Source organism: Polypterus senegalus, chromosome 4 (assembly GCF_016835505.1).
Source record: "Polypterus senegalus isolate Bchr_013 chromosome 4, ASM1683550v1, whole genome shotgun sequence".
Taxonomy (NCBI): domain Eukaryota; kingdom Metazoa; phylum Chordata; class Cladistia; order Polypteriformes; family Polypteridae; genus Polypterus; species Polypterus senegalus.
In genome coordinates, this window is record NC_053157.1 from 11,614,805 (window position 1) to 11,642,325 (window position 27,521).

General features: G+C 40.6%; 1 protein-coding gene across 3 annotated transcripts in view; it reads right to left on the bottom strand.

Annotated features, from left to right (window-relative positions):
• The window catches only part of sh3d19 (SH3 domain containing 19), a 223,153-nt gene that overhangs the window by 66,634 nt on the left and 128,998 nt on the right, over positions 1–27,521 (bottom strand). For all 3 annotated transcript variants that reach the window (XM_039750249.1, XM_039750250.1, XM_039750248.1), the window contains exons 2-5: positions 21,955–21,994; positions 6,033–6,073; positions 2,325–2,373; positions 1,998–2,148 (exon numbers count right to left, since the gene is read on the bottom strand). In XM_039750249.1, coding sequence (XP_039606183.1) covers positions 1,998–2,148; positions 2,325–2,373; positions 6,033–6,073; positions 21,955–21,994 — 281 coding nt within the window. The remainder of the gene's footprint in view (positions 1–1,997; positions 2,149–2,324; positions 2,374–6,032; positions 6,074–21,954; positions 21,995–27,521) is intronic.

Here is a 27,521-nt window from a genome sequence, read left to right on the forward strand (position 1 = left end):
ACGGTTTCCAAAGGACTGGCAATGGAGGCCTAAGTCAGGATTAAAGGTTGACTACACCTGTTGGCGGGCGTCTCCTCTTGCTACAAAGCCCTGAAGGGATATGAAGAGTAGATGCCAGATTTGTGAAGGAAACATTAGGGCTTGTGGTTTTAATAGAGAAGAGACTGCCTTTGGTGTTAACCTCGTTTTAAGAATGATTTATGATTTATTTAACTTTTTAACCTCCACTGATTCACCTCTTTTAATTTATTTATTGACTATTTGGTGAAGTGCACTTTAATTTGGATCAGTTTTTTTTTTTTTTTTAATAAAGGCACTTATAACTTTTACACAATGCTAGCTTACTCTTCGTGTTTTCATGTGCCCCCCCTCATCCTTGGTTACGTGATCGATGGATCCAGTTTCCAGCCGCCAGGGACTGTGGAGCCAACCTGGACCGTCACTGATGAGCAAAAATGGCCCATTTACCACTTCAAAATAAAATTTTCAACATAATAAAGCTTGCAGAAAGCTGAATACTTTATTTCTTATACAGTGGATTCAGAAACAACAAAGAACAAAGAAAACCTAATCACGGATGCACTTCTTAAAAAAAAAAACCCTACCATACTTATCCTTACAATTGAGTGTTAGTTCGTTAGTTCAAGTGTGCAAGTGTGACTGGGCCTTGCAACGGATCGACGTGCTTGCTATAGACATCTTCATATGTCTGGCTCCCCCAAAATACTCCACTGGATTGGAAGGATTTGAACACCACTCCCACGTAGAAGCATGGTGGTGACAGCAAAACTGGTCAGGACTGAAGGAAAGATAGATGGCACTTCTGGCACGCAGGGCAATTCTTGAGGAAAACCTGCTTCAGTCTGCCAGATGTTTGAGACAGGGGTGAAAGTTCAGCAGGACAATGAATGACCCTAAACATACAGCTAAAAACTACACTGGAGCGGTTTAAGGGGGGACATTGAAATGACTTGGACTGGCCTTGTTAAAACCCAGACCCCAATCCAATGGCATGACTTGAAGATTGCTGGAGACCAACAGAACTCACCTAACTTGAATGACTTGGAGGAGTTTGGTGTGGAGGAATGGGAGAAAATCCCAGCGGTGAGGTGCGTTAACCCTATAGAGACATCCAACATGGGAATTGCAGCAATAGGGGGGATCTACAAAGTGTTGACTTAGGGGTGCAGACTACACAGAAGACACCCAGTGAAGGCAACTGACTCCGCCCTTTCTGGTTCCAGCCTATAAAGTCCGCAGCTACCACTGTACTGAAGGCATGTGAAGAGAGAGGAGAGAACTGTAACACAGCTCCACCGAACAGCGAAGTGGAACACAGACGGAACTAAGCACTTTATACACATAATGAATTCAAGTATCTACATTCCTACTGTGCAGGCTTTTTGAAAATACCTAATTAAAATAATTGTCTTGTCTATAATGCACACCCCATTTTTTAGCAAACTGCATTATATGCAAGATTTTACAGTATGCCCAGGGAGAGTCAGGACCTCAGTTTTACGTCTCATCTGAAGGATGGTGCCCTTTTTACAGCACAGAGTCCATGTTACAGCACTGGGGCATAGGGATTCACACACAGACAACAAGGCAAGCGCCCCCTGCTGGCCTCACCAACACCTCTTTCAGCAGCAACCCAAGTACTGGCTGGGCCTGAACAGGCTTAGCTTCAAGTGGATGACCTGTTCTGAAGTGCATGAAAGAAAAGAGTGTGCTGCATGCAATCCACTAACAGAAACCTATAAAGTACCTGTTTAATTTTAACCCTGGTATTTGTTATAGATATTTTTAAATATGTGATCTGGTGGTGCAGCAGACAGTGTTCATATCATAAATGTTTGGGGGCTCGGACTGGGGATGCACAGAAGAATTGATTCTATCCGTTGTTCTTCCTTCCACTTTATATTCCACTAATGTCATGCAAAAAAAAAAACTCCTAGGGAGACCTCATCACGTCCATAATAAATGAGCATCTTTACCTGAGCTGAAGTGGGAAGATTTGGTCCCCAGACAGTTGGTGCTGGTGGAGGAAATCCCAGAGCTGCCGAACTGGGACAGCCACCTGGAACACCCTGGATCCAAGAGGCTGGTCCAAGAGGTTCTGCAGACACAATAGTTATCTCAGGTCTCCTGGAATAAAAAAAAACAACAGGCTCATGAGCTGACAGCTGCTCAGCAGAGCGGTTCATTAAGAGAATTGCGTCAGCATCCATTCAGGCATTGCCTTTAACTTCTAAACAACTTTTGAAACCGGCTATAGAGCCCCAGAGACAAAGAAGAGCCGCATAAACACGTGTGCTTCTCACCTCCTGTCTCGCTGCTGCTCTGTCTGTGTGGCAATTCTTGTTGATGTAGCTACGTTAAAAGAAAACAAAAAGATAACAGTTAATTGCAGTAGAAAAAAAAATCATGCATGCATATTAATGCAAGCAACAGAATAACAGAAAATCAACAATTCATTCTGCATTATAGTTTCCCCGATGAGCAGCGGAGTGGCATAGTGTTTAGTGCTAATGGTTCACACATCCACCATCCTGGCTTTGAAATCAGCTCTCAGTCTCCGTGTGTGTGACAATCGCACACTCATCCCAAGCCTTGCTGGGTCTTCTTTTGGGTCCTCTGGTTCTCCTCCCACATGCCGAAGGCTTATGTTTTAAGTTAACTTGCAATCTAAATTGGCTGAATGTGAAGAAGTGTGGGTGGGTACCCTCTGCAATGGACTGGCACCCCCATCCAGGGTGGGTTCCCACCTTTTCTTCCATGCTGCTGACATAAACCCAAGTTTCCTACAAACCTGAACTGGATAAGCGGTTTCAAAAGAGGAAATGGACCCTTTGTGAGTGGGTGTGTGAGAAGGGTCCCTGTTATGGACTGACACCCCAATCATTATTAGTTCCTGGCTTTTTCCAGGTTCAGTGAGAGAAGTACTGGATCTCTGAGACACTGAACTACAAGTGGATTCAGAAAGTATTCAGACTCATTCGCTTTTGGCACATTCTAATTTTAAATGAACACATTTGCCAAGGTTGCCCATCAATCTACACTCAATAACCCATTAAGGCAAAGTGAACACGTTTTCAGAAAGGTCTGCAAATTTATTAAAAATCAAAAGCTGAAATCTCTTCTTCATATAAGTATTCAGACCCTTTTCTGTGGCACTTCAGATTGTGGTCAGGCACATCCTGTTTGCTTGAATGCTCCTTGAGATGTGTCTAGAACTCGGTAGGCAAACTGAATTGTTGGGACATCGTTTGGAAAAATCACACATCTACCAGTGCTTAGAAGGTCCCATAATTCACATGGCATGCCAGGACAAAAGCCAAGCCATGAAGTTCAGGGACCTCACTGTAGACCTTTGTGATCAAATTGTGGTAAGGCACAGATCAGGGCAATGAATTAAAACATTTGTAAAGTGTTCTCAGGAACACAGTGGTCTCAACAATTGTGAAAGGGAAGAAGTTTGGAACCATCCGGACTCTTCCTAAAGGTGGCTGTCTGGCCAAACTGAGTAATAAGAGCAAGAAGAACCTTGATCTGGGAGGTGACCAAGAACTCAATGTTCAGTCTAACAAATCTTTAGAAGTCATCTGCTAAGACAGGACAAACTGTGAGAAGGTCAGCCTTCTCAGTGGCGCATCAATCAGACATTTTTGTAGAAAGGCTAGACAGAAGCCATTCTTGAGTAACAGACACTTAAAGGACTCTGAGAGCAGACGGAAAAAATTCTCTGGTCTGATGAGGCAGAAATTGAACACTCTGAGCAGAACTCCAAGCACTATATCTGGCGAAGACTGGACACTGCTCACCACCTGTCTAATACCATCTTCATAGTGAAGCATGATGGTGGTAGTATCACGCTGTGGGGCTGCTCAGGGACACGGAGACCGGTCAGGATTGAACAAAAGATGAAATACAGAGGGGCCCTCGAAGAAACCTGCTCCAGAGTGCAGGCCACCTCAGACTAGAGTGACAGTTCACTTTTCAGCTTGACAACGCTGGAGAGGTTTCAGGACAGGTCTCTGTTGGTCCTTGTAGTGGCTCAGCCAAAGCCCAGACTTAAACCCCATAGAATATCTAGAACTGGAGAAAATGAAGATGGCAGTTTATAGACACTTCTCACCCAATCTCACAGAGTATGAGAGGATCTGCCGGGAAGAATGGAATAAACTGTCCAAATCTAACTGTGCAAAGAATTAAAAAATACACTCACAAAGCTGGAATTACTGAAAAAGGAGCTTCTACTACTATGGAATTAAATGTTATTATATTATTATTAAATAAATGATCGATTTCAGTGTTTGATTTTTAATAAATCTGTCAATCTTTTTGAAAACATGCTTTCACTTTCTCATTGTTACTTATTGAGTGTGGACTGATGGACAAAAGTGGCACATTTTTTTATTTAAATTTAAATCTACAACAGGATAAAGTGTGCAGAGAGTAAAGCAGTCTCAATAAGTCATGAATCCAACATATATAAGCAGTTTCAAAAAATGGATAGATGGACACGTGTGTGACGATGCAGGTTGGTTGTATGCTCCCATCATCTGTCTGGGAGCTCTTGAACCCTACACTGTGGGTAATGTTACCGATGAGCTTAGCAGTGAGGCAACGTCATAGCAAGGGGATGGTGCAAAAGTGTAAAGTGCTTTTATTAAAACAGTCAACAAAAACAATACTCAAATTAAATAAAGTGCAGTGATTCAAAAGAGTCATTAAATAATCATCAAACAGTTGTGAAATCGTGGAGGTTAAAATCCATTAGAAAAATCTTCTAAAAACAACAAGGTTAAAACACAATGCAGGAAACAATCCTTAACACAAAGCCTGGTGCTTCTTTTACCCTGGCGGCTCTCCTGTTTCTCCCGTCTGGGCACCGCAACAGAAGAGTCGCCCTCTCAGCAGCTGACCTTTTCTCCCCTCGACTGGTCTGGAGGCCTCCCGATCCCTCGGTTGCGCACTCACCCCAGACCGAGACTTGGTTTCCTTGATGACCAGGATGCTCACATCAAGGACTTCACCCGCCAAGCCTCCCGACTCCTGCTGCCTTTACGGCCTGTCGTCCTTCAACTGGTCACTCCAGCTCCTTGCTCGCTCAGCTGGAGCGACCGCTTCCTTCTGCCCCCACCGAGTGTTGGCCAAACGCCCTTCTTGAGGCTCACCTTCCAGCTGCCTACCTGTGAGCCTGCACTCACTCACTCGCTTGCTCTTTCTCTTGTTTGCTCGCTCACACCGGCTCTCTCGCCACACTGCTTCCTGTTCTCCAGCAACCTCCATCTTTCTTTCTATCTCCCCCAACCGACCCGCGCTTCCATTTATCAAGAGGACATGGCAGCTGTGGCAAATCAGCGGCCCCAGGAACAATCATGGATGCGGACGGTTTCTCACCTGTGCACTTAGGTGAGAAATGCCCACATCACAAATCGCCCCGAGAACCATTTCAGCCACACAACCACCACGCACCCTCACCAAGCCGCGAGCGCGGTGCTTATTTATTTAAAAGCGGTCCTTTTTACATGAGCTGTGGACCCACTACACCACAACGTGCTGATTCAAAAATTGGCATTGCTTGGTTGAGTGCATGCAAGAGTGGGCCCTGTGATGGACTGGTACCCTATTCAGAGTTGGTCCTTGCCTTTTATCCTGTGCTTCCATAATAGGCAGGCAATTCCTTTGGCACTGCACTGTTCAACAACTGAATGAATGGGTAATTCAAAAAATGGCCCCATGGGGATACATGTGTGAGAGTAGGCACTGTGATGAACCCAGCACCCTCTCTAAGATTTATTCCTACTTTGCATACATGGCTGCAAGGACGGGCATCTTCTCCCTAAATAACCATTCACACTGGCATGTATTTTGTTTTTGGTCGGGAAAAAAAAAATTATAACAGAGCCTACATACAGCCGGAAAACATACAAGTCCAAAGGAAAATCGAAATCAAGATACCAGAGCTGTCATTACCCACTGCACCTCTCGGTAGGCATAGAGTTGAAGAAACAGTTGGCACTCACTTCTTTTGATGGCGGCTCTTATGGAAGATAGAGGTCCCTGGCTGAAAGGAAGAGGAGAGAAAAAAGAAACACATTAGAGTGAAACGAAAGGTCCAGTGACATCAGGAGAAGATAAACCTGAAATGACTGGGCAATCATTCTCCAACTTTGAAGTATTTTTAAAAATATTTAAGACAGATGCCATTCGCAGTGGCTGCTACCTCTTACCCTTCAGGCCAATTTGTTCATCTATAACCCCATAATGAATAAGGCATCTGGATGTTGCTAAAACAATACATTGTGCATGTCGGTCAAGCCATGTAAGAAGAAATGTCACCAAACTCCGTACATGTGACATTAAACCCGATAGTGATGGCTGGTTCCAGGTTTTGACCAGGCTTTTATCTGGTCCTGGAGATTTGTTTTATTTGAGCCTATTTAATCTCAGCAGCATGTCCTGCTCTACAATTTCCAAATCAAACAGCACCTCTTTAGTAGTCCCTTTTACCACTGGGAGGTTATTCACTTCCTCACATGTGAAGGCCACAGAAAAATACGAGTTTAGTACATCTGCCATTTCCCTGTTTGTATATTTTAATTCCCCTTAACTACTTCTGATGCACTTCAACTCCTTCTTGACTGGAATTGTATGAACAGAGCTCGAGTATTCATATTTTGTGTTTTCTGTGTTAACATTTCAGCCTGTTAATAAATAAAGGAGCTTAGTGTTGTTGGTTGATTCCTTTGTGGCAGTTTGTATGATGCGGCACATCACGAGTTACAACCCAGAAGCCAGAGGGCAACAGCATAGCACATGCAATAAACACAGAATATATACACATTGTATGTGCCAGGTGATGGTGGACACCAGCTTAGACGCTGGCACCTTGCACTTTTACCCAACCCTATGCTTCAATGTCGTGCTGCGTGTGCCATACATGCAGTCGGTGTTGTCTCGATGTGTCAGATGGGAGGCTGCATCCTCAGAGAATTCCAGAATGTTAGTAAAACACAACTTCCCTCGTCTGAACCCATGATAACTGCTCACTAACACTCAATCTTTCCCTTAATAATTCCTTCCATTAATTTACCTGTGATGCACGTTAAGCTTACTGGCTTTGAATGCTTGAATCTGCCAGATCACACTTTTTATATAACGGATTTGCCATTTTCTAGTCCTTTTGAGTCACCCCAGTGTGCACTGATGTCCTAAAAATGTGTGTGAAGGGTTTATATACTGTATGTACCCACTAACCTCCTAAGGCACTCCATGATAAATAGTAGTAGCTGTATTTTATATTGTTATCTTATAATAATAATAATAATAATAATAATAATTTTAGTAGTAGTAGTAGTAGTAGTATTAAAATTGCTTTTGTTGTTGTTGCATCACATGCCACAAATTAAATCGAGTAACAAGGAGGCGGATTGGCAGATAATCTAGAATCTGCTGAATCATCACAGTGGGGTTTGGACAGCAGACAGGCTTGGGCAGATTTGTGGCAGATGAAATGTTATGTCAGTAAATGTAAAGAATTACAAGTAGGGAGTAATAATGTGAGGTTTGAATACACAATGGGAGGTCAGAAAATCGAGAGTAAACCTTATGAGAAGGATTTAGGAGTCGTAATGGACTTGACACTATCAACTGCCAGACAAGCCATTAAGAAGGCTAACAGAATGTCAGGTTATATAGCGCCTTGATGTGTGGAGTACAAGTCACAGGAGGATCTACTCAAGCTTTATAACGCACTGGTGAGGCCTCATCTGGAGTACTGGGTGCAGTTTGGGTCTCCATAAAGACATAGCAGCACAAGAAAAGGTCCAGAGAAGAGCGACTAGGCTGATTCCAGGGCTACAGGGGATGAGTTATGAGGAAAGATTAAAAGAGCTGAGCCTTTACAGTTTAAACAAAAGGAGATGAAGAGGAGACCTGAGTGAAGTGTTTAACATTATGAAGGGAATTAGTCCAGTGGATTGAGACAGTGACTTTAAAATGAGTTCATCAAGAACACGGGGACACAGTTGGAAACTTAAGGGTAAATTTTACACAAACATTAGGAAGGTTTCTTTACACAGAGAACCACAGACACATGGATTTGTATTTGGTATTAAAGGTTATAGTTAAGCTCGTGATACAGTATGTACTTGGGAGCAGCTGGATGAAGAAGAAGATATTTATTTTTCAAATTAAAGCTGTTATAAGAAATAATAGAGTAGTAGTTTTAGATAGTTCTCCAACAATATTCTACTTAGGGCTCCAGTCTGGCCAAGGGTGGCACGGCTCCCACTGAACACAGTTATCTTTACCAAAAAACACACACATCATTGAAACTTGGTTAGAACAAGGTGGCACGTAGCGCGGCCAGGTCTCCCTGCGTGGAGTTTGAAAAAGTACTACTACTATAGATGTATGAGCATACTGGACATAATGATAAGCACCTGCAAAAATCACATTTTCTCTATTTTTCTAAACAAAATTTAGGTTTGTCTAAGAGACGTTTCACTATACTGTATATCATATAATGTAGGAAGCAGCCCTTAATGGGACACCCGTCTTCATGAAATGTTAGTTTTAAAGGTTCACTTTGGATCAGCTAAAATAAATTAATATCCTGAATGGACTCATTACATGGCCTGTCAAGATTGTGATGAAAATAAGGTGCGTACATACAACTTTAGCACTTTCATCACTCTAAAGCCTCATGCCATAGTAAAAGAACTTTATATAAATAAAATCAGTTGTGCATTAGATGTAGGTGAAAATATTTAACTTCACTATCTAAGTTAGTCAAAAGAGTTTAGTTAATTGTCATGCACTTCGTCATCATAATACATCACATCATGTAAAGGATCCATCAACATCTACCTTTTGCTTCAATAATGCAAGTAGATTACATTACTGGGGACAAGGCTGGTGTGTGTCTAGTCACACAAATCCCCCTCGTTGTGTAATGGCCTTATCATTTAAGCAAGAGCTTCAAAGCAAATACTAAAAAGGAGTTAGCTTATGGGGCTAAGTAAGCTGGGGACTGTTACAGTAATTAAATCTTCTCTGAGACAGTCAGGCATTGTGGAGATACCAGAATACTTGTGTCATTTTAAAAATGATGAAGCAGCCAGAAAGTTTCAGCTTGACACACAGTATTTAAATAACAGAGTACACTACTTCACCGGCCACATCTGCTTCTCATCAACTGAAGAAAAAAAGATCTGAACTTTCAGAATTTCATGATAAATATGAGGGGGCCTTGCTTAACATCACCCTGGTGAGGCCTATTTGATAAGCATTCCAAGATGGATAGATAGATAGATAGGAAAGACATTACTTGATAGATAGATAGATAGATAGATAGATAGATAGAAAGGCACTATATGATAGATAGATAGATAGGAAAGACATTACTTGATAGATAGATAGATAGATAGATAGATAGATAGATAGATAGATAGATAGATAGATAGATAGATAGATAGATATCCCACTGGGGGCTGCTAACCCCAACCGCAACACCCAAAGCTGGATGCATCCCGTTAGGTTGGGAAACCCAATAGTCTGAATTTGAATAGCGTCTGACTTTGGACACAGAACATGATCTGTAGAAGCCTCCAGTGACTTTTCTATGTCTCCCTACAGTGGGAACCCTTCATTTGGGATTGACCCCCTTCTTTTGACACCCACTGCACGCCCAACCTACCTGGAAAGGGGTCTCTCTTTGAACTGCCTTTCCCAAGGTTTCTTTCATTTTTCCCTACAAGTTTTTTTTTGGGGAGTTTTTCCTTGTCTTCTTAGAGAGTCAAGGCTGGGGGGCTGTCAAGAGACAGGGCCTGTTAAAGCCCATTGCGGCACTTCCTGTGTGATTTTGGACTATACAAAAATAAACTGTATTGTATTGTATTGTATTTGTTGGGCTGTTTCAAGTCATCTTTTCTGTGGTGTCATCACATACTATTTTGTGGCCCAGTATTCAGAGCAGACATGATACATAGACAGACAGACAGACAGACAGACAGACAGAGCCACATGCCATAAATAGATACATATTAATTTCACTATGTAATAGACAATATTAAAGGCATTATATAATTAGTAGATAGATAGATAGATAGATAGTGCCATAAGTACAAAATTAACTATTATTACATAGAAAAGGAAACTATAAAACAGAGATGGTAAATAAACAGAACTCCTCAGAGCACTGATACAAGAAAGTGAGAATGTCTTGCCTGTTAGTCACCCTCACTGAGTTATCACAAGCAAAGATAAAAAACAAAACATGACTCATTAATGGCGTTGTGACCTATTTGATCTTTTAATGAAAATGTTAATATTTTACTAGAATGAGATGGCAGTTTTAATAGACTAATCTACATAAGCAGCCTGGAATGTGCAGGGATTGAAACAGAGACAAAACATTTTCATCATCTAAGCAATACACAGAAACTATTTAAAAGGAAAAATAAAATGTCAGGCTACTGTATATTGTAAAAACTGTTGAATATAAATCAATGTACAAGTTATGTTCAAACTATATAATGCACTAGTTTGACTACAATATTGTGTGCAGTTCTGGTCACCACGCTACAACAAAGACAGAGCAGCACTTAAGGCTGTGCAGAGGTTCTGCTTTTGTATGCATTTGAACTTCCCCATGGGATTAATAAAGTGTATTTAATTTAATCTAAAGTAGATCCAGCAAAATTATTTCAATTTAACAGTAAACCACACATATTAGAAAACCTCAATGGAGATTAAGGGGAAGTGCATTTACTGTACGTAGGTCTGCAGCCAGGATATAGAGGAATATTTTGGACAAAATTAAATAAATAAATGCGTAAATAAATAAAAGTACTGTGAAATGTGAGCATAAATAAATAAACGTGTCATGAAATGAGAGCCTAAATAAATAAATATGACATGAAATGAGAGCATAAATAAATAAATGTGTCACAAAATGTTTTTTGTTGCTTATTTATTTATTTCATTTTGTCCGTAACATTCCTGCAAACTGTCATGAAATACGACTTGAAATAAAACTGTCACTTTCACTCGTCAAAGTTGAGAGGGTGGGCTCTAACACGCCCTCTAGTTACTGACTGGTGAATCGATGGGACAAGAATTAATTAGAAAAATGCTTACTACTGCCGATGAAATGGATTCTGCCGAAGATATTACGTATTCGTATTCAATCTACATGCTTCCGTTAGGTCAGATTATCTCAGGGCACAACGTGAGCTACCACAGCTATGCTGATGACACACAGCTGTACTTATCAATAGCACCTGATGACCCTGATTCTATTGATTCACTAACAGAATGTCTGACTAGTATCTCAGAATGGATGAATAGTAATTTTCTCAAGTTAAATAAAGAGAAAACTGAAATTTTAGTGATCAGCAATAATGGATACAATGAGGCTATTAGAAATAAACTGAATGCATTAGGATTAAAAGTCAAGACGGAGGTAAAAAGCTTAGGGGTGATTGTTGACTGTAATCTGAATTTTAAATCACATATTCATCAGACCACTAGTACAGCATTTTTTCACTTAAGAAACATAAGTAAAGTTAGACCGCTTATATCACTGAAAGATGCTGAGAAATTAGTTCACGCGTTTGTTTTCAGTCGACTAGATTACTGTAATGCACTCCTCTCAGGACTACCCAAAAAAGACATCAATCACTTGCAACGAGTGCAGAATGCAGCTGCTAGAATCCGAACTAGGAAAAGAAAATCTGAACACATTTCTCCAGTTTTAATGTCACTACACTGGTTACCTGTGTCATTCAGGATTGATGTTAAAATTCTGCTTATGGTTTATAAAGCCTTAAATAATCTCGCCCCATCTTATATATCAGAATGTCTGACACCTTATATTCCAAATCGTAACCTCAGATCCTCAAATGAGTGTCTCCTTAGAATTCCAAGAACAAAACTTAAAAGAAGTGGTGAGGCGGCCCTTCTGCTGCTATGCACCTAAAATCTGGAATAGCCTGCCGATAGGAATTCGCCAGGCAAATACAGTAGAGCAGTTTAAAAAACTGCTGAAAACACATTACTTTAACATGGCCTTTTTATAACTTCATTTTAATCTTAATTTAACTTAATCCTGATACTCTGTATGTTCAATTTCCTCAAAATAACTATTCATGGTGGCTCTAAAATCGCTACTGACCCCTACTCTCTTTTCTGTTTCTTTTTCCGGTTTCTTTGTGGTGGTGGCGCAGGCCACCACCTACTCAAAGCTTCATGATGCTCAAACAATGATGGACGGATTAAAAGGCAGAAGTCTACGTGACCATCATCATCATCATCATCAAGCCCTTCCGTGAGAATCCTAAATCCAAAGAGGACTGTTTCATTTATGTTAGGTAGAATGCCCAGAGGGGACTGGGCTGGCGGTCTCATGGTCTGGAATCCCTACAGATTTTATTTTTCTCCAGCCGTCTGGAGTTTTTTTGTTTTTTCTGTCCCCCCTGCCCATTGAACCTTACTCTTATTTGATGTTAATGTTGATTTATTTTGTTTTATAATTGTGTCTTTCATTTTTCTATTCTTTAATATGTAAAGCACTTTGAGCTACTGTTTCTATGAAAATGTGCTATAGAAATAAATGTTGTTGTTGTTGTATTCCAGAGAGAGAATTGAAGATTTATCGGAAGAAGTTACAGAAGAATTTTCAAACAACTTTGCCACTGATCAGAGCTGTAGAGTTGTTTGAAAAAGTAGCTGCAAATATGCACCTGACTTTATACTCGTAAAACAAGGGTCAAATACTCAGTTCAAAATATTACTTGGAGCTGCTTTGGGCATTCCATTTCAAAGTACCTAAACTAACACAGCCGTTGCAGCTTACCGTATATCAAACTGACTCATTCGCCTTGTGATCGTCCTTCCCGATACACCATATAGATCTGCAATCTGTCGTACTTTTAAACCGCGTAACAGAAGGTGTTCTATTGACTCAGCTGGAATGTCAAAGGATGGACTCCAGGGTAGCGAACTGTGTCACCTGAACTTGTTCTTCAATAATTTCAAAAATAGTTTCATCTATATCGGAGTCTAAAAGTGCCGCCAACATTGTAATTTCTTCCGATAAATCTTCAATTCTCTCTCTGGAATACGTAAGATCTTTGGCAGAATCCATTTCATCAGCAGTAGTAAAATTCTTGTGCTATCGATTCACCAGTCAGTAACTAGAGGATGTGTTAGAGCCCACCCTCTCAACTTTGACGAGTGAAAGTGACAGTTTTATTTCAAGTCGTATTTCATGACGGTTTGTAGGAATGTTACAGACAAAATGAAATAAATAAGCATCAAAAAACATATTTCGTGACACATTTATTTATTTAGGCTCTCATTTCACAGTACTTTTATTTATTTACGCATTTATTTATTTAATTTTGTCTGAAATATTCCTCCATACCAGGAAGCACTTCTTTAATCAAAGAGTTGTGGGAATCAATAATTACCGAGAAAGGGAGTTAAAGCAGAAATCTTAACGAACTTTAAAACTTCTCTGGATGAGAGACTGGGTCAGCTTAGCTGTTAGCTGAAAGGCCTCTTCTTGTTTGTCAAATTTCATATGTTCACACACTTACAGTTTGAAATGCTCCTTGAAAATAATGAGTAAAACATAAGGTTTCTACTAAGAAATAAAATTCAGACCAAAACTTATGACATGATGGCTGCTAGGGCCATATGACACAATTATGTGAAGCCACATACGCACACACATGTAGGACACAACTCTCTGCCAGGGGCACATATCAGGCACTGACCGGTCCCTGGTGGTGCAGGGTGCAGCAGCAAACAATTCTAAAATGACAATACTTGATTATGCTTATGACATGCACCTAAAGACAGTGTAAAAATAACATAGTTAAAATAATATGCTATTGTTTCTTTTTAATACCTGGCAAGACAATGTTGATTAATGTATAGATTTTCTTTACTTGATACAGTACAAATGTGCTGTGTGAGCTAATGGCCAAGTATCCAGACGTCTTTGTAAAACCCTCAACTCATCCCTTCATCTGTCAGTGCTGCAACTTCTGAACATTTGGAAATGTGCACACTGACTTGCAAGTTACCTTTAATGAAACAGTGAGTTAAAGATTAATACACGTAAAGGTGACACCATGCTGAAAAGGTCTAAATTAAATCGAAACATTACAAGCTACATAAAGATTTCCTCTGCTGAAATGTATTTTGTCTCTTGATTTAATTTGCATTCCTTTTGTTGTTAGTAATAAAAACCACAAGAATTATGTTATTAAACACATAGTTTTCAATCACCAATATCTCCAGCTGAGGGATTTCAGAACTCTTATTTGTATAAAACAAACATCCAGTAACCTAATCCCATGTAATGTGAAAAAGGTTATTGTGAAATTTTTGATGTCACATTTCACAAATTTTTGAAGTAAAATGAGATTTGGCAAAGCAGAAGACCAATGGTAAAGTATCAGTTTTGCTTTCGGCACATATACTGTTAAGTGTGTGTGTATGTATACAGTATATATATATGTATATACTCACCTAAAGGATTATTAGGAACACCTGTTCTGAATCAACCAATCACATGGCAGTTGCTTCAATGCATTTAGGGGTGTGGTCCTGGTCAAGACAATCTCCTGAACTCCAAACTGAATGTCAGAATGGGAAAGAAAGGTGATTTAAGCAATTCTGAGCGTGGCATGGCTGTTGGTGCCAGACGGGCCGGTCTGAGTATTTCACAATCTGCTCAGTTACTGGGATTTTCACACACAACCATTTCTAGGGTTTACAAAGAATGGTGTGAAAAGGGAAAAACATCCAGTATGCGGCAGTCCTGTGGGCGAAAATGCCTTATTGATGCTAGAGGTCAGAGGAGAATGGGCCGACTGATTCAAGCGGATAGAAGAGCAACTTTGACTGAAATAACCACTCGTTACAACCGAGGTATGCAGCAAAGCATTTGTGAAGCCACAACACGCACAACCTTGAGGCGGAGGGGCTACAACAGCAGAAGACCCCACCGGGTACCATTCATCTCCACTACAAATAGGAAAAAGAGGCTACAATTTGCACGAGCTCACCAAAATTGGACAGTTGAAGACTGGAAAAATGTTGCCTGGTCTGATGAGTCTCAATTTCTGTTGAGACATTCAAATGGTAGAGTCAGAATTTGGTGCAAACAGAATGAGAACATGGATCCATCATGCCTTGTTACCACTGTGCAGGCTGGTGGTGGTGGTGTAATGGTGTGGGGGATGTTTTCTTGGCACACTTTAGGCCCCTTAGTGCCAATTGGGCATCGTTTAAATGCCACGGGCTACCTGAGCATTGTTTCTGACCATGTCCATCCCTTCATGACCACCATGTACCCATCCTCTGATGGCTACTTCCAGCAGCATAATGCACCATGTCACAAAGCTCGAATAATTTCAAATTGGTTTCTTGAACATGACAATGAATTCACTGTACTAAAATGGCCCCCACAGTCACCAGATCTCAACCCAATAGAGCATCTTTGGGATGTGGTGGAACGGGAGCTTCGTGCCCTGGATGTGCATCCCACAAATCTCCATCAACTGCAAGATGCTATCCTATCAATATGGGCCAACATTTCTAAAGAATGCTTTCAGCACCTTGTTGAATCAATGCCACGTAGAATTAAGGCAGTTCTGAAGGCGAAAGGGGGTCAAACACTGTATTAGTATGTTGTTCCTAATAATCCTTTAGGTGAGTGTAAGTGTGTATATATATATATATATATATATATATATATATATATATATATATATATATATATATATATATATATATATATATATATATATATATATATATATATATGTGTGTGTCTGTGTGTATATATATATGTGTATATTTATCTGTATGTATGTATGTATGTATGTGTATATCTATATATGTATATGTATATATGTTTATGTGTGTGTGTGTGTGTATATATATATGACAGCAACACTCATAACAGTGACAAAACAATTACATTAACAATCATGTTATGTTATTTTTAAAATGTTTCCTTTTCTTTTTCATAACTTCTTTAACACACTACTTCTATGCTGCGAAGTGCGGGTATTTTGCTAGTATATATATATATTAACTACCATGGGGCATCATTGAGCCCCAAACCTAAGACACAGTAATCCGCAACATGATCTTGAGATAATACAAAAGATATTTATCCACCCAATAACAACTAACAATGCAAACCACAATACAAAACAGAGTCTTCTTCCTTCCGTCCTCTAAGACTGTAGCCCACTGCCTCCTGACTCCGACTCCCCAATGTGACGTGTCGGGCTCCTTTTCAAGCTGAGCCAAGGATGACTTCCAATGTCACAGTGTGTCCACTTGGAAGCACTTCTGAGTCGTATGGAAAGTAGGGAAGTCTTTCCCTGACAGTGCCCTCTACTGGAACCCAGGGACTTCTGGATTCCAACTCCAAAGAACCTAACTGGAGTGGGTGTCCCAACTGGGCTGCCTCAAGGGGACTACTGCCATATGATGAATGGAATTGCTCCCAACCATCATATTATTCCAGCCAGGCACAAAGTTGTTTCTTTGTCCAGCTGGCCAACCCATCTGTCCCTATACCCAAGTAAGAAACTATGCCCTTTCCTCACTGGAATGCCTGTTCTCCTCCTTGGACATCCACTATTATATATATATATCTTTAGGTTTGTACTTAAGTTGAATTTGTATGTAAGTCGGAACAGGTACATTATTTTAATAAATGCTATTGTTGACCAACTGTAACCAAGTGCTCTGTCAATGAATGATGGAGTTTCACCTCTCTCTGACCACCACCACCTACTCAAAGCATCATGATACTCCAACATTGATGGACTAAAAGCCAGAAGTCTACATGACCATCATCATCAAGTCCTTCCGTGAGAACCCTAAATCCAAAGAGGACTGTTTCATTTATGTGAGGTAGAATGCCCAGAGTGGACTGGGCGGTCTCATGGTCTGGAATCCCTGCAGATTTTATTTTTTTCTCCAGCCGTCTGGAGTTTTTTTTTTGTCCTCCCTGGCCATTGGACCTTACTCTTATTCTATGTTAATTAATGTTGACTTATTTTAATTTCTTACTATGTCTTTTATTTTTCTATTCTTCATTATGTAAAGCACTTTGAGCTACATTTTTTGTATGAAAATGTGCTATAGAAATAAATGTTGTTGTTTTATTTCTACTTTATTTTCAATGGTGATAGTTTTTCTCTTCTTTACTGTATCACCAGCACTTGCATCAGATTTGTATTTCAGAGACATTCTTGAAGGGTGAAGACAAAAGGTTAAGATGAGCTCTTCTGCACAGCACTGTCCACGCTATCACAGCAGGAAGGCACCCGTCGTCAACACGTCTGATGTACTGACTTCCTGCTATGTGTGTAACAGTACAAGCAAGCTTGCTGTCGAGAATAGATGGGGGCAGTCTGGAGAGATCTTAAAATGGCTGTGCACCGACGCTTCCCATCCAACCTCATGGAGCTTGAGAGGTGCTGCAAAGAGGAATGGGCGAAACTGGCCAAGGATAGGTGTGCCAAGCTTGTGGCATCATATTCAAAAAGACTTGAGGCTGTAATTGCTGCCAAAGGTGCATCGACAAAGTATTGAGCAAAGGCTGTGAATACTTATGTACATGGGATTTCTCAGTGTTTTTATTTTTAATAAATTTGCAAACACCTCAAGTAAACTTTTTTCACGTTATTATCGGGTGTTGTGTGTAGAATTCTGAGGAAAAAAATGAATTTAATCCATTTTGGAATAAGGCTGTAACATAACAAAATGTGGAAAAATTGATGGGCTGTGAATGCTTTCCGGATGCACTGTATATGTATGTGTGTGAGTGTGTGTGTGTGTGTGTATATATAATTCCAAAATAAATCATCTGAAAGTACAGTGGATTCAGAAAATATTTAGAGCCCTTTCACTTTCTGCTCATTGTATTCTGTTGTAAATTTCATTTTAAATGGTGTCACACACATGCACAGGAGGCAGCTAAAGTGTCCAAATAAGAGTAATTCCATGCCAGACCAGGGGGTGGCAGAGTGCACTAACTCTCTTTTTCACTTCTCTGCAGACTAGTTACGGGAAATCCTGCCAGGCCCTGATGACGTCACTTCAGTTTCCGGGCCTGTTGATTACATCACTTCTGATTTTAGGCCCTGCGGCAGGCTGGCGCCCTGCACAGGGTTTGTTTCCTGTCATGCGCCCTGTGTTGGCTGGGATTGGCTCCAGCAGACCCCCGTGACCCTGTAGTTAGGATATAGTGGGTTGGATAATGGATGGATGGATGGATTGATTCCAGCCCTGCTGTTGATGTCACTTTTAGTTCTGGGCCCAACAACATCACTTCCAGTCCATGTCCCAGGGATGACATCACTTCCTCCGGTCTCCTTTAAAGCCACCATCTTTGCTCCAACAAGACATTTCAGTTGTGGACTCAAACCTGTATAAGTCTGTACTTAAAAATGTATCCATTGCAGCCAAGAACAATATACAGGTGGCTGCCCCAACCCTTTTTCTGGTGTGGTTTTTGTCGTGTTCATCACAATGGCTAAATCTTCATTTTTGCCCTTTAAACTGCACTCAATAACCCATAATGGCAAAGTGAAAACATTTTGCCAAAAAGGTTTACAAATTTATTAATAGTCAAAAACTAAAATCTTTCATTGAGAGTAGTACTCAGACCGTTAATTTATTACTTTGTAGAAGCCCCTTTGGTAGCAACTCCAGCTTTGTATCTTCTTGGGTAAGTCTCTACAAGTTTTGCATACTTGGATTTTGGCAGTTTATCCAATTATTCCTGGCAGATCCTCTCAAGCTCATGCAGACTGGATGTGAAGCGTCTGTAAACTGCCATCTTTAGGTCTCTCCATGGCTGTTCTAAGGGGTTTAAGTCTGGGCCACTCAAAAACAGAGACTTGTCCCAAAGCCACTCCAATGTTGTCTTAAATGTAGTCATTTTCAGGTTGAAAGGACTTTTTTTTCTTTTGCTCTTGGCTCAGTTTAGTTTTTCACCTGGAGCTCATTCAGACAAAGTGCTTAGAGTTCAGCCCAGAGAGTTTGATTTTTATCTTCTCTGTCCAGAGAATCTTTCCTCTCATGCTCTCAGTGTCCAATCAGGCTGTCAAATGCCTTTAACTCAAGAGGGGCTTCTGCTTAGCCACTCTACCATAAATGCCTGATTGATGGAGGGCTGCTAAGATGGTCCGTCCTTCCAACAGTATCTCCCATTTTAGCAGAGTACTTCTGAAGGTCTGTCAGAAGGGAGCATTGGGTTCTTGTTCAGCTCTCTGACAGGCGGCCAAGGCCAACTGGATGGAACCAAATAGGGAGAGAGCATCTACAAGACACTACCTCCCTTGGGACGATAGAGGGCAGCCATCCTTGCCAGCTGTGGCACCAAGGAACTCTGCAGGGTACGCTGGGAGTTTGGCACAGCCCTGTTGGGGGCCACTAGGGGGAGCGGCAGAGCCCTACATTGGGCTTTCACCACACCTGGGAGTGATTCCAGGCCTGATTAACGAGCCACCTGGAACACCCCAGGGCCAACATAAAAGGAGCTGCCTCACTCTACTCAACAAGTCAGAGTTGGAGGAAGAGGGACAAAGGAAGAAGAAGAAGAAGGAAGAAGAAGAAAGAAGAAGAAAAAGAAGGAAGAACATATTTGGTGCTCTGTGAACTGTGCTGTTGAGGGTAGCGAGGGAGACGCACTCCTCCTTTTGTAAATAAATGAGTGCTGTGCTGGAACTCGTGTCTCTGCCTGTTTGTGTCGAGGTTGGGGCAGCTGGAGTGCCCCTGGTTTCCACATTGGTTAATCAGTTTGGTTGGACTTGTTCCATTTCACAATTGCAGAGGCCACTGTGCTCCTGGGAATACTCAAAGCTTTAGAAATGGTTCCATCCCCTTGCCTTGATATATGACTCTCCACAATAGGACTACAGAAACTTCACTGGACTTCATAGCTTGGTTTTGTCCAGACATGCAATGTGGATTGTGGGGTCTTTTATACAAAGGTACGTGTGTGTTTATCGAAACAAAGTACAATCAATTCATTTTTACCACAGGTGGACTCCAATCAAGTTCTCAACACATCTGAAGGAGAATTAAAGCAGACAAACTAAGTTGCTAAAGCAAAGGGTCTGAATCCTATTTTTCTTAATTACACCTTAAGTGTGCATTATTCATTTATCTTTTGTATAGTATCCATTATCATTCTTATCTAAATTTAAGTTGTTTCTCTTTGCATGTAATTCTTTGACAGCTTTGAGCTACATCCTTTGTATGAAATTGTGCTATAGAAAGAAATGTCATTACGTGAATGAGAGATTTCATTTTCTGATCTCTAATAGATTTACAGAGCTTTCTGAAAACGTGTTTTCACTGTGAATCTAATTATTGCATCTAGATTGATGGAGTAAAATGACAAATTTGTCCGTTTAAAATTTAAAGAGTGACACAATAATGGGTGCAGAAAGTAAAGGGGTCTTAATACTTTCCAAAACCACTTTATATTGCAATATATTCCAGAACTGGATGCTTAGTATTTTAAAACATTATACAAAACGGACAAGCATATGTTAACCTATGCATCAGGAAAATATCAAATTGTGGCCAACTTGGCTATTTCCATTTCTACTGGTTACTTCTTTGATCCAGTTCCACACCTCAGTTTGTACTCATCTACTTCTTAGACCAGGGGTCTCCAACTCCGGTCCTGGAGTGCTACTGCCGGTTTAAGGTTTCATTCTAACCCTTTTTTTTTTATTTCGGCACCAGTTTTTGCTGCTAATTAACTCATTTTATATTAATTTAAATTGCTATTTAAGACTCAGACCCCTTCATTATTTCTTCTTTTTTTTTTTCTACTATTACCAAAATGAGCCAACACATGACTAGCTAATCTGTGTCCATCATATAATATCTGAAAATAAAGAAAGATGGGGGTCTTAGTAATGTCAATCTGCTTAGGTCCACAAAACATTTTGCTGACGTGGTCAGAAAAAAAGAAAATCAACAGCCTCGGAAATGTCTGCTGTGGAAGAATGACAGCATCAACAAGCCATGGGATTTAATAACCAGTTTAATTAACAACAAGAATTGGCTTCTAATTACAAAAACTGGTTGGAGAATATCTGAAAATAAAGAAAGGTGAAGGTCACAGTAATGTCGATCTGCTCAGATCCACAGAATATTTTGACGGTATATTTAGAAAAAAAGAAACATCAATAGATTTGTAAATGTCTGCTATAGCAGAATCAGAGCGGCGACAAGTCATGAGATTTAATAACGGGTTTAATTAATAACAAGAATCGGCTTCTGATTGAGTAATTAGTTGGTAGGAGTTTGATGCCTGGACTTAGCTGGTTATCTGTTGGCTCACTAACATCACATCTCATTTCTGTGTGGGTGCCGTTAAGGGAATAAACAAGGAATGTCTCTTAAACAATTAATTCAATTAAAATGAATGGAAAATGAGTTCATTAGCAGCAAAAACTGGTCACTAATTAAGAAAATATTTACAATGAAGACCTGCACCCCTGCGTTAGACGGGGATTGCAGTTTGGATTATTTATTCAAATCCATGCAACTCTGTTGTTATGAAATAAGCACACAAATCAGTAGTATATCTAGCTTTAAAACTGATGCTTTTTTCTACATTCTACTAGAAGTCACACTACAACTAGAAGGCACAAACACGCTGTATGGTCTGAATGGCTTCCTCTTCAGCCCTGTCTGGGATATTTTTTGTTACAAATGCCTACGATTGCATGTTAATAATTTCAAGAGCATTTCATAGCGTTTTTGCTCTGCTGCTATTTGAATTAAGAACTAATTCGCAAAACAGTCCAAAAACATTAACACCTTCTTTCCATCCTTCAAACCACAGGAAAAGCTTTGCTACAGAAAGGCTGCTCTTACCTTGAAAGACGCTGCTCTGGTTTGTTCCTCTCGGATCGTTCTGCAAAGAGGAAGAAAGAAGGTCTGTTAAATGGCATATTGGAATATAAAAATGTTGGATGCCAAGGGGGGAATGGGAAGTCCGACAGTAACGCGCTTTTACCAAAAAGAGAGTCAAAGAGCTTTGGATAGTTACTATTGCGTGACATATGCTGACCATTTGTTGCAAAGTCTTGGAGCTTGTAAGGTATAATAAGCGCCCCGTGGCAATCCATAGGGGGTCTGGTCTTTTACTTCTTATTTAATACAGCTGCTTGGCAGACATCTTGGAAAAGCTCCCAAGCAGACGTCTCTAGGACAGAACACTGGGAATTTTCACTTTTACAAAGTTCTACTCGAACAGGAGAGTAGAACGAGAAGTGACAGGACTGCACTTGTGTAAGTGCTTATTAATATGGGGTCTGTTCTGTTGTATACCTTTACCTTTTATACAGTCGCCTTCACAAAGTACTCAGACCCCTTTGCTTTTTCAAAATTTTGCCATGTTGCAGCCTTATGCTAAAAATCATTTAAAGTATTGCTTTCCTCATCAAGCAACACTCAATACCCCAGAGTGACTAGGCAAAAATGAGATTATAGAAACCACTGCTAATTTACTAAAAATAAAGAATTGAAATATCTTTACTTGGTACTTAGTTGAAGTTCCTTTGGCAGCAATTCCAGTCTGGAGTCTCCTTGGGTTTGATGCAATGTGCTTCAAACACTTGGATTTGGGGATTTTCTGTCATTCTTCTCTGCAGGTCCTCTCAAACTCTGTCAGGCTGAATGGAAGCCATCGATGGACAGCTATTTTCAGGGGTCTCCAGAAATGTTCAACTGGGTTTCACGCTTGGTCTTTGCTGGGACAATTCAAGGACATTCAAAGAATTGTCCCTAAGCCACTCCTGTGTTGACTCTGCTTTGTGCTTAGGGTCATCGTCCTGTTACAAAGTGAGCTTTCAGCTCAGTCTGAGGTCCAGAGCACTCTGGAGGAGGTTTTCACTAGTCCTCAATCCCAGTCCTGGAGAGCCGCAGTGGCTGCAGGTTTTTGTTCTGACCTGGTTGCTTAATTAGAAAGCAATTCTTGCCAATAAAGCACTAACAAGCTATGAAATTAAATTAACTCTGCTATGTCAGCTCATTCTCATATCCTAGATTTTCTTTCCCTTTCTATCATGCAAATGATTTGAAGGCTAAAATGGACGAGTAATTCTCAGTCCTTCACTTTTTTCTCTTCATTTTTCTTCCAAGTGTTTAATTAAACCCAATAGTGCAGATAAATACACACAGGTGTAAATGTAAATAAGCTAAATGGAGAAATGCTGCTCTCTCTTGTCATTTGCATGTTATTGATAATAAGGAGCAATTAAAATAGCTGTTTAAGACCAAATTAAGCAATAAGGGCTCAAAATCACTAAAGTGAAGCAGAAGTGTTACTTTAGCAATAAGTGATTTTTATTAAGCAACTGAGTTGGAGCAAAAACCTGCAGCCACTGCGGCTCTCCAGGACCGTGATTGAGGACCCCTGCACTAGGGGTATCTTTCTACTATGCTCTGCTCAGCTTTCCTTTTATTTTGGCTAATCTCCTAGTCCACAGTCACTAAGCATGATGATGAGCAGTGCTTAGTTTCCTCAAGACATGATGCTAATCTTGGTTTCACCAGTACAAAGAATCTTGCTTCTATCCTTAAGGTGCCTTTTGCAAATTCCGAGTGAGTGTCCACGTATCTTTACGGAGCAGAGGCTTCTGGAAGTTTCTCCCATTCCTACACAACTTCTGTGGATCTCAGCCACGGTGATCATCTGGTTCTTCTTACCATGGCTGTTCTCCCCCAAATGTTCAGTTGGCCTTAGGAAGCCAAGAATAGTCTTGATTGCTCTGAACTTATTCCATTTAAGAATTATGGAGGCCACTGTGCACTTGAGAACCTTTTCTGCAGCCTTCCTCAGATCTGTGCCTCGACTCAGTCCTTGACACTTCAGGCAATTCTTTTAACATCACGGCTTGGTTTTTGCTCACCTGTGTGACCTTCTACTGAGAGGCAGGTGTGCACCTTCCAGAATTAGCAGAATCAACTGAACTGACCACAGATGGGCTCCAAGGAAGGTATTTAGTGGATCAATTTAAATATCTAGGATCATCCCAAGATGAAAAAAATCGGGAATGATCTCCCTTAGACTTTCTCGTATATTCAGATATGGGGATGGATATTTGAGGAGTAAACCGAAAGACAATGATTATATTTTTATATTATGTACATTAAAGAACAATCAACAACAAATCAAGTCAAATTAATAATATATTGAATAATTATTATAAAAGTAAAGTTGAATAAATCGGACTCTGCAGCTGTATGAATAAAAGTTAAAGTACCCCTTTCCAGTTAATGGAAATAGCTCAAAAGTTGACGGAAATCTACATTTTGTACCTAATACTTGTATGCAACATTTGGTTGACTTACGTGAAATCATACTCAAGTCATCGTGTTTACACACACACACACACACACACACACAGACATAATTCCAAAATGGTATTTTCGGGCACAGACAAGTCTAAAATGTTGAGATTCTTCAAAATCTCAGCATCGAATTTTTGGATGATTACCTTACTTTCCCTTTACTTCGTATACGAGAAATTAAAAATCAATTTGTCACAGGAGGAGGACTCATGGGATAGGAGACCAATCACCCTGGTGCAGGCTTTTTGCTGATGACAAAGTGTTGTGTAGCACCAGAAAACAGGTGGAAATGGAGAGGAAGTTGGAAGAATGAAGAAGGCATTTGGAAGAAAGAGAACTATAAGATAAATCGGAAGAAAATTGGAATATTTGAGGTTTAATGATGGTCAGGATTCAGAAGTCAGCCTGCAAGGAGAGCGACTGAAGAGGGCAGGAGTTCAAATTTCTAGGACCAGTGGTAGATTAGATGTAGAGATGACCCACAGAGTGCAGTGTGGATGGAACAATTTGAAGGAGTATTGTGTGATCGAAGAATTAAAGAAAAGTTTAAATGTAAGGATTTTAAGACCAGAAAAGGAGGATGGAGCTAAAATATGGATAGCAAAGGCAGCACAGGAGAAGTTAGATGTGGCAGAAATCAGAATGGGGTGATGGATGTGTGGGGTTACAAAAAAAGGACAGAATAAGAAATGTGATAATCAGAAGTACAACAAAAGTGGGAGATAAATCTAAGAAATCCGAGGAAAGTAGATTGAAGTGATATGGAAGGGATATGATGAGGAGAGACAATGAATACATGGAAAAAAGAGTGATGGGAATAGAAATACAGTGCCTGGGAAGAGAAAGCAAGGGAGACCAAAGTGGAGGTGGATGGATAAAGCAAAAGATCTGAAGGAAAAGGGTCTGTCCCTTATTGACTGAGCTATTTGGAAAAGATGAAGATGAAGATGAAGAAGATGAAGATGAAGATGAAGAAGAAGAAGAAGAAAGACTCCGAGCAAGGTGTAGAAACATCTCAACGGTGATTAACTGAATGGGAAGCACCTGAGCCAGATGCTTGTGTCCATAGGACATTTCAGTTTTTTCAATAAACTTGCAAACCTTTCTAAAAAATCCTGGTTTCGTCTTGTCATTCTGAGATATTTGGTGATGGTCAATGGAAAAAAAAAATCAATTTAAGCCATTTTGGCAAAAGGCTGCAATAGAAGAAAATTTAAAAAGTGAAGGGGTCAGAATAGTTTCTGCACTGTATGTTCTACATAAAAATGTTACACCACCAAGGAAATCACATCCATTCATTTTCTGAACTTGCTCTTTTCCTTACTGCATTAGAGAAAACCAGTTCCATCCATCAAAAAATGAATGTACAGATTTATAAATAAAGAAATTAGAGACAATTATAGTGGCCAAAGCATCCAAGTAGAAACTTACAGAGGAAACTGTATCTCAGCCTGTTCCCTCTGCGACCTGTGATTGGACAGGCAGATGAGAAGGAGCCATAAGAATGTACACTATTGGTGAACAGAAATTGTGTTTTTATTCAACTAGTTACATTTGGAACAAAGGGACTGCCCCATGTAACCAATCGATAGCACTACTGAGACCCCAAACCTCGAACACAGTCATGCCTGACGTAGTCCCAAGTTCAAATAAGGGATCTTTATTGATCACCAATACTTTTCCAAAGTGAGCACAGACACATACACAGAACTACTAAATTCTTGTGTGTCCTTCTGTCCTCCAGGTGAGTGTCACTCGCTACCTCCCAACTCAGACACGTTGAGTTGAGGTAACAGGCCGCTTTTGAACAGGACCCGGGAATGCTTCTGGTACCTTGGAAGCACTTCTGGGTCATGTGGGAACTAGGGACGACCTCATCTGACAGCACCCATTGATGGGACAAATGGACCCCAACAGGGCTACACTTCCAGACTCCAACTCCCATGCAACCCTTGTGGCTGTCCAAACTGGGATGCCTCGGGTAAACCACTGCCACCTGTTGTGTGGGGGATGGAACTGGTATCAAGCTTCTGCTGGTCCATCCCTGATATCCTTTCTAACCAGCCAGGAAGTCGTTCTCTCATCCAGCAAGGATGCCTTTCTGCCCTCCATGACACTTGCACCTTGGAATACAAAATATGGGATATTTGCAACATGACTATTGTTGTTGACCCAGCTGCCATACCACATGCACTTCACAACAGATAATCTACCTGAAGCTAAGCATGTTTGGGTCTAACCAGTATCTAGATGGAAGATCATCTAGGAAGAGCTTGGATCGCCTATAGAAGAGGTGTTTGTGAGGTAAATAAGGTGTGCTTACCCTGTGGCCTGTCTGTGTGAATCCCAATGCACCCAGTGCAGTGATGGGACACTGTGTCATAAAAATAGTCACCATCATTTGGATAAGACGGCTCTCTGTGGTCATAAAATGTCAATGGGAATCTTTCAAAAAGAGTAGTGAGTAACCAAAGTCCTGGGTAAATTGCAAAATTGCCTGGCCATTGTGACCCTGGTCACACATTCAGGGTACACTGAAATGTCTGTCATGTGAAGGCCGCATAAACCTTTGCAGAGCGATAGTTCTAGATTGGAGGAGATCTTGAGGCAAAGGAAAAATAACAGGAGGGACTACAGGTACAGCACCAGCCCTCTGCGGACAAAGAGTCACTGAAGTGTTTAAAGCTTGAAACAATTACAAAAGAAATTCTAAAAGAATTTTGCCTAAATCTATTCCCCAAGCGGTGACGAATGAAGGTTACTCCTGTAGCATGCTGCAAGAGCTTGCCATATAATATACTCAATGTGGTGAAAATGAACTCCAAGGTGACAGCTAAGGATCTTGCAGGGCCTCTCTTGCACTTGATAATGTCTCTGTCCATGATACTTTACTTCCAGAGACTTTATTTCCCGAGGATCCTCAGGAAGAACTATTTCACCCAACAGCTGCTCATGTCCTTCTGCTGTGGCTCCATATAGAGCATACTGACTTAATGCATCTGTGTGGTTTGCCAGATGCAGTGCATCAAAGAGGAAAGTGCTCCAGAAGGTCGTCACCACTGCTCAAAAGACCATCGGATGCCCGT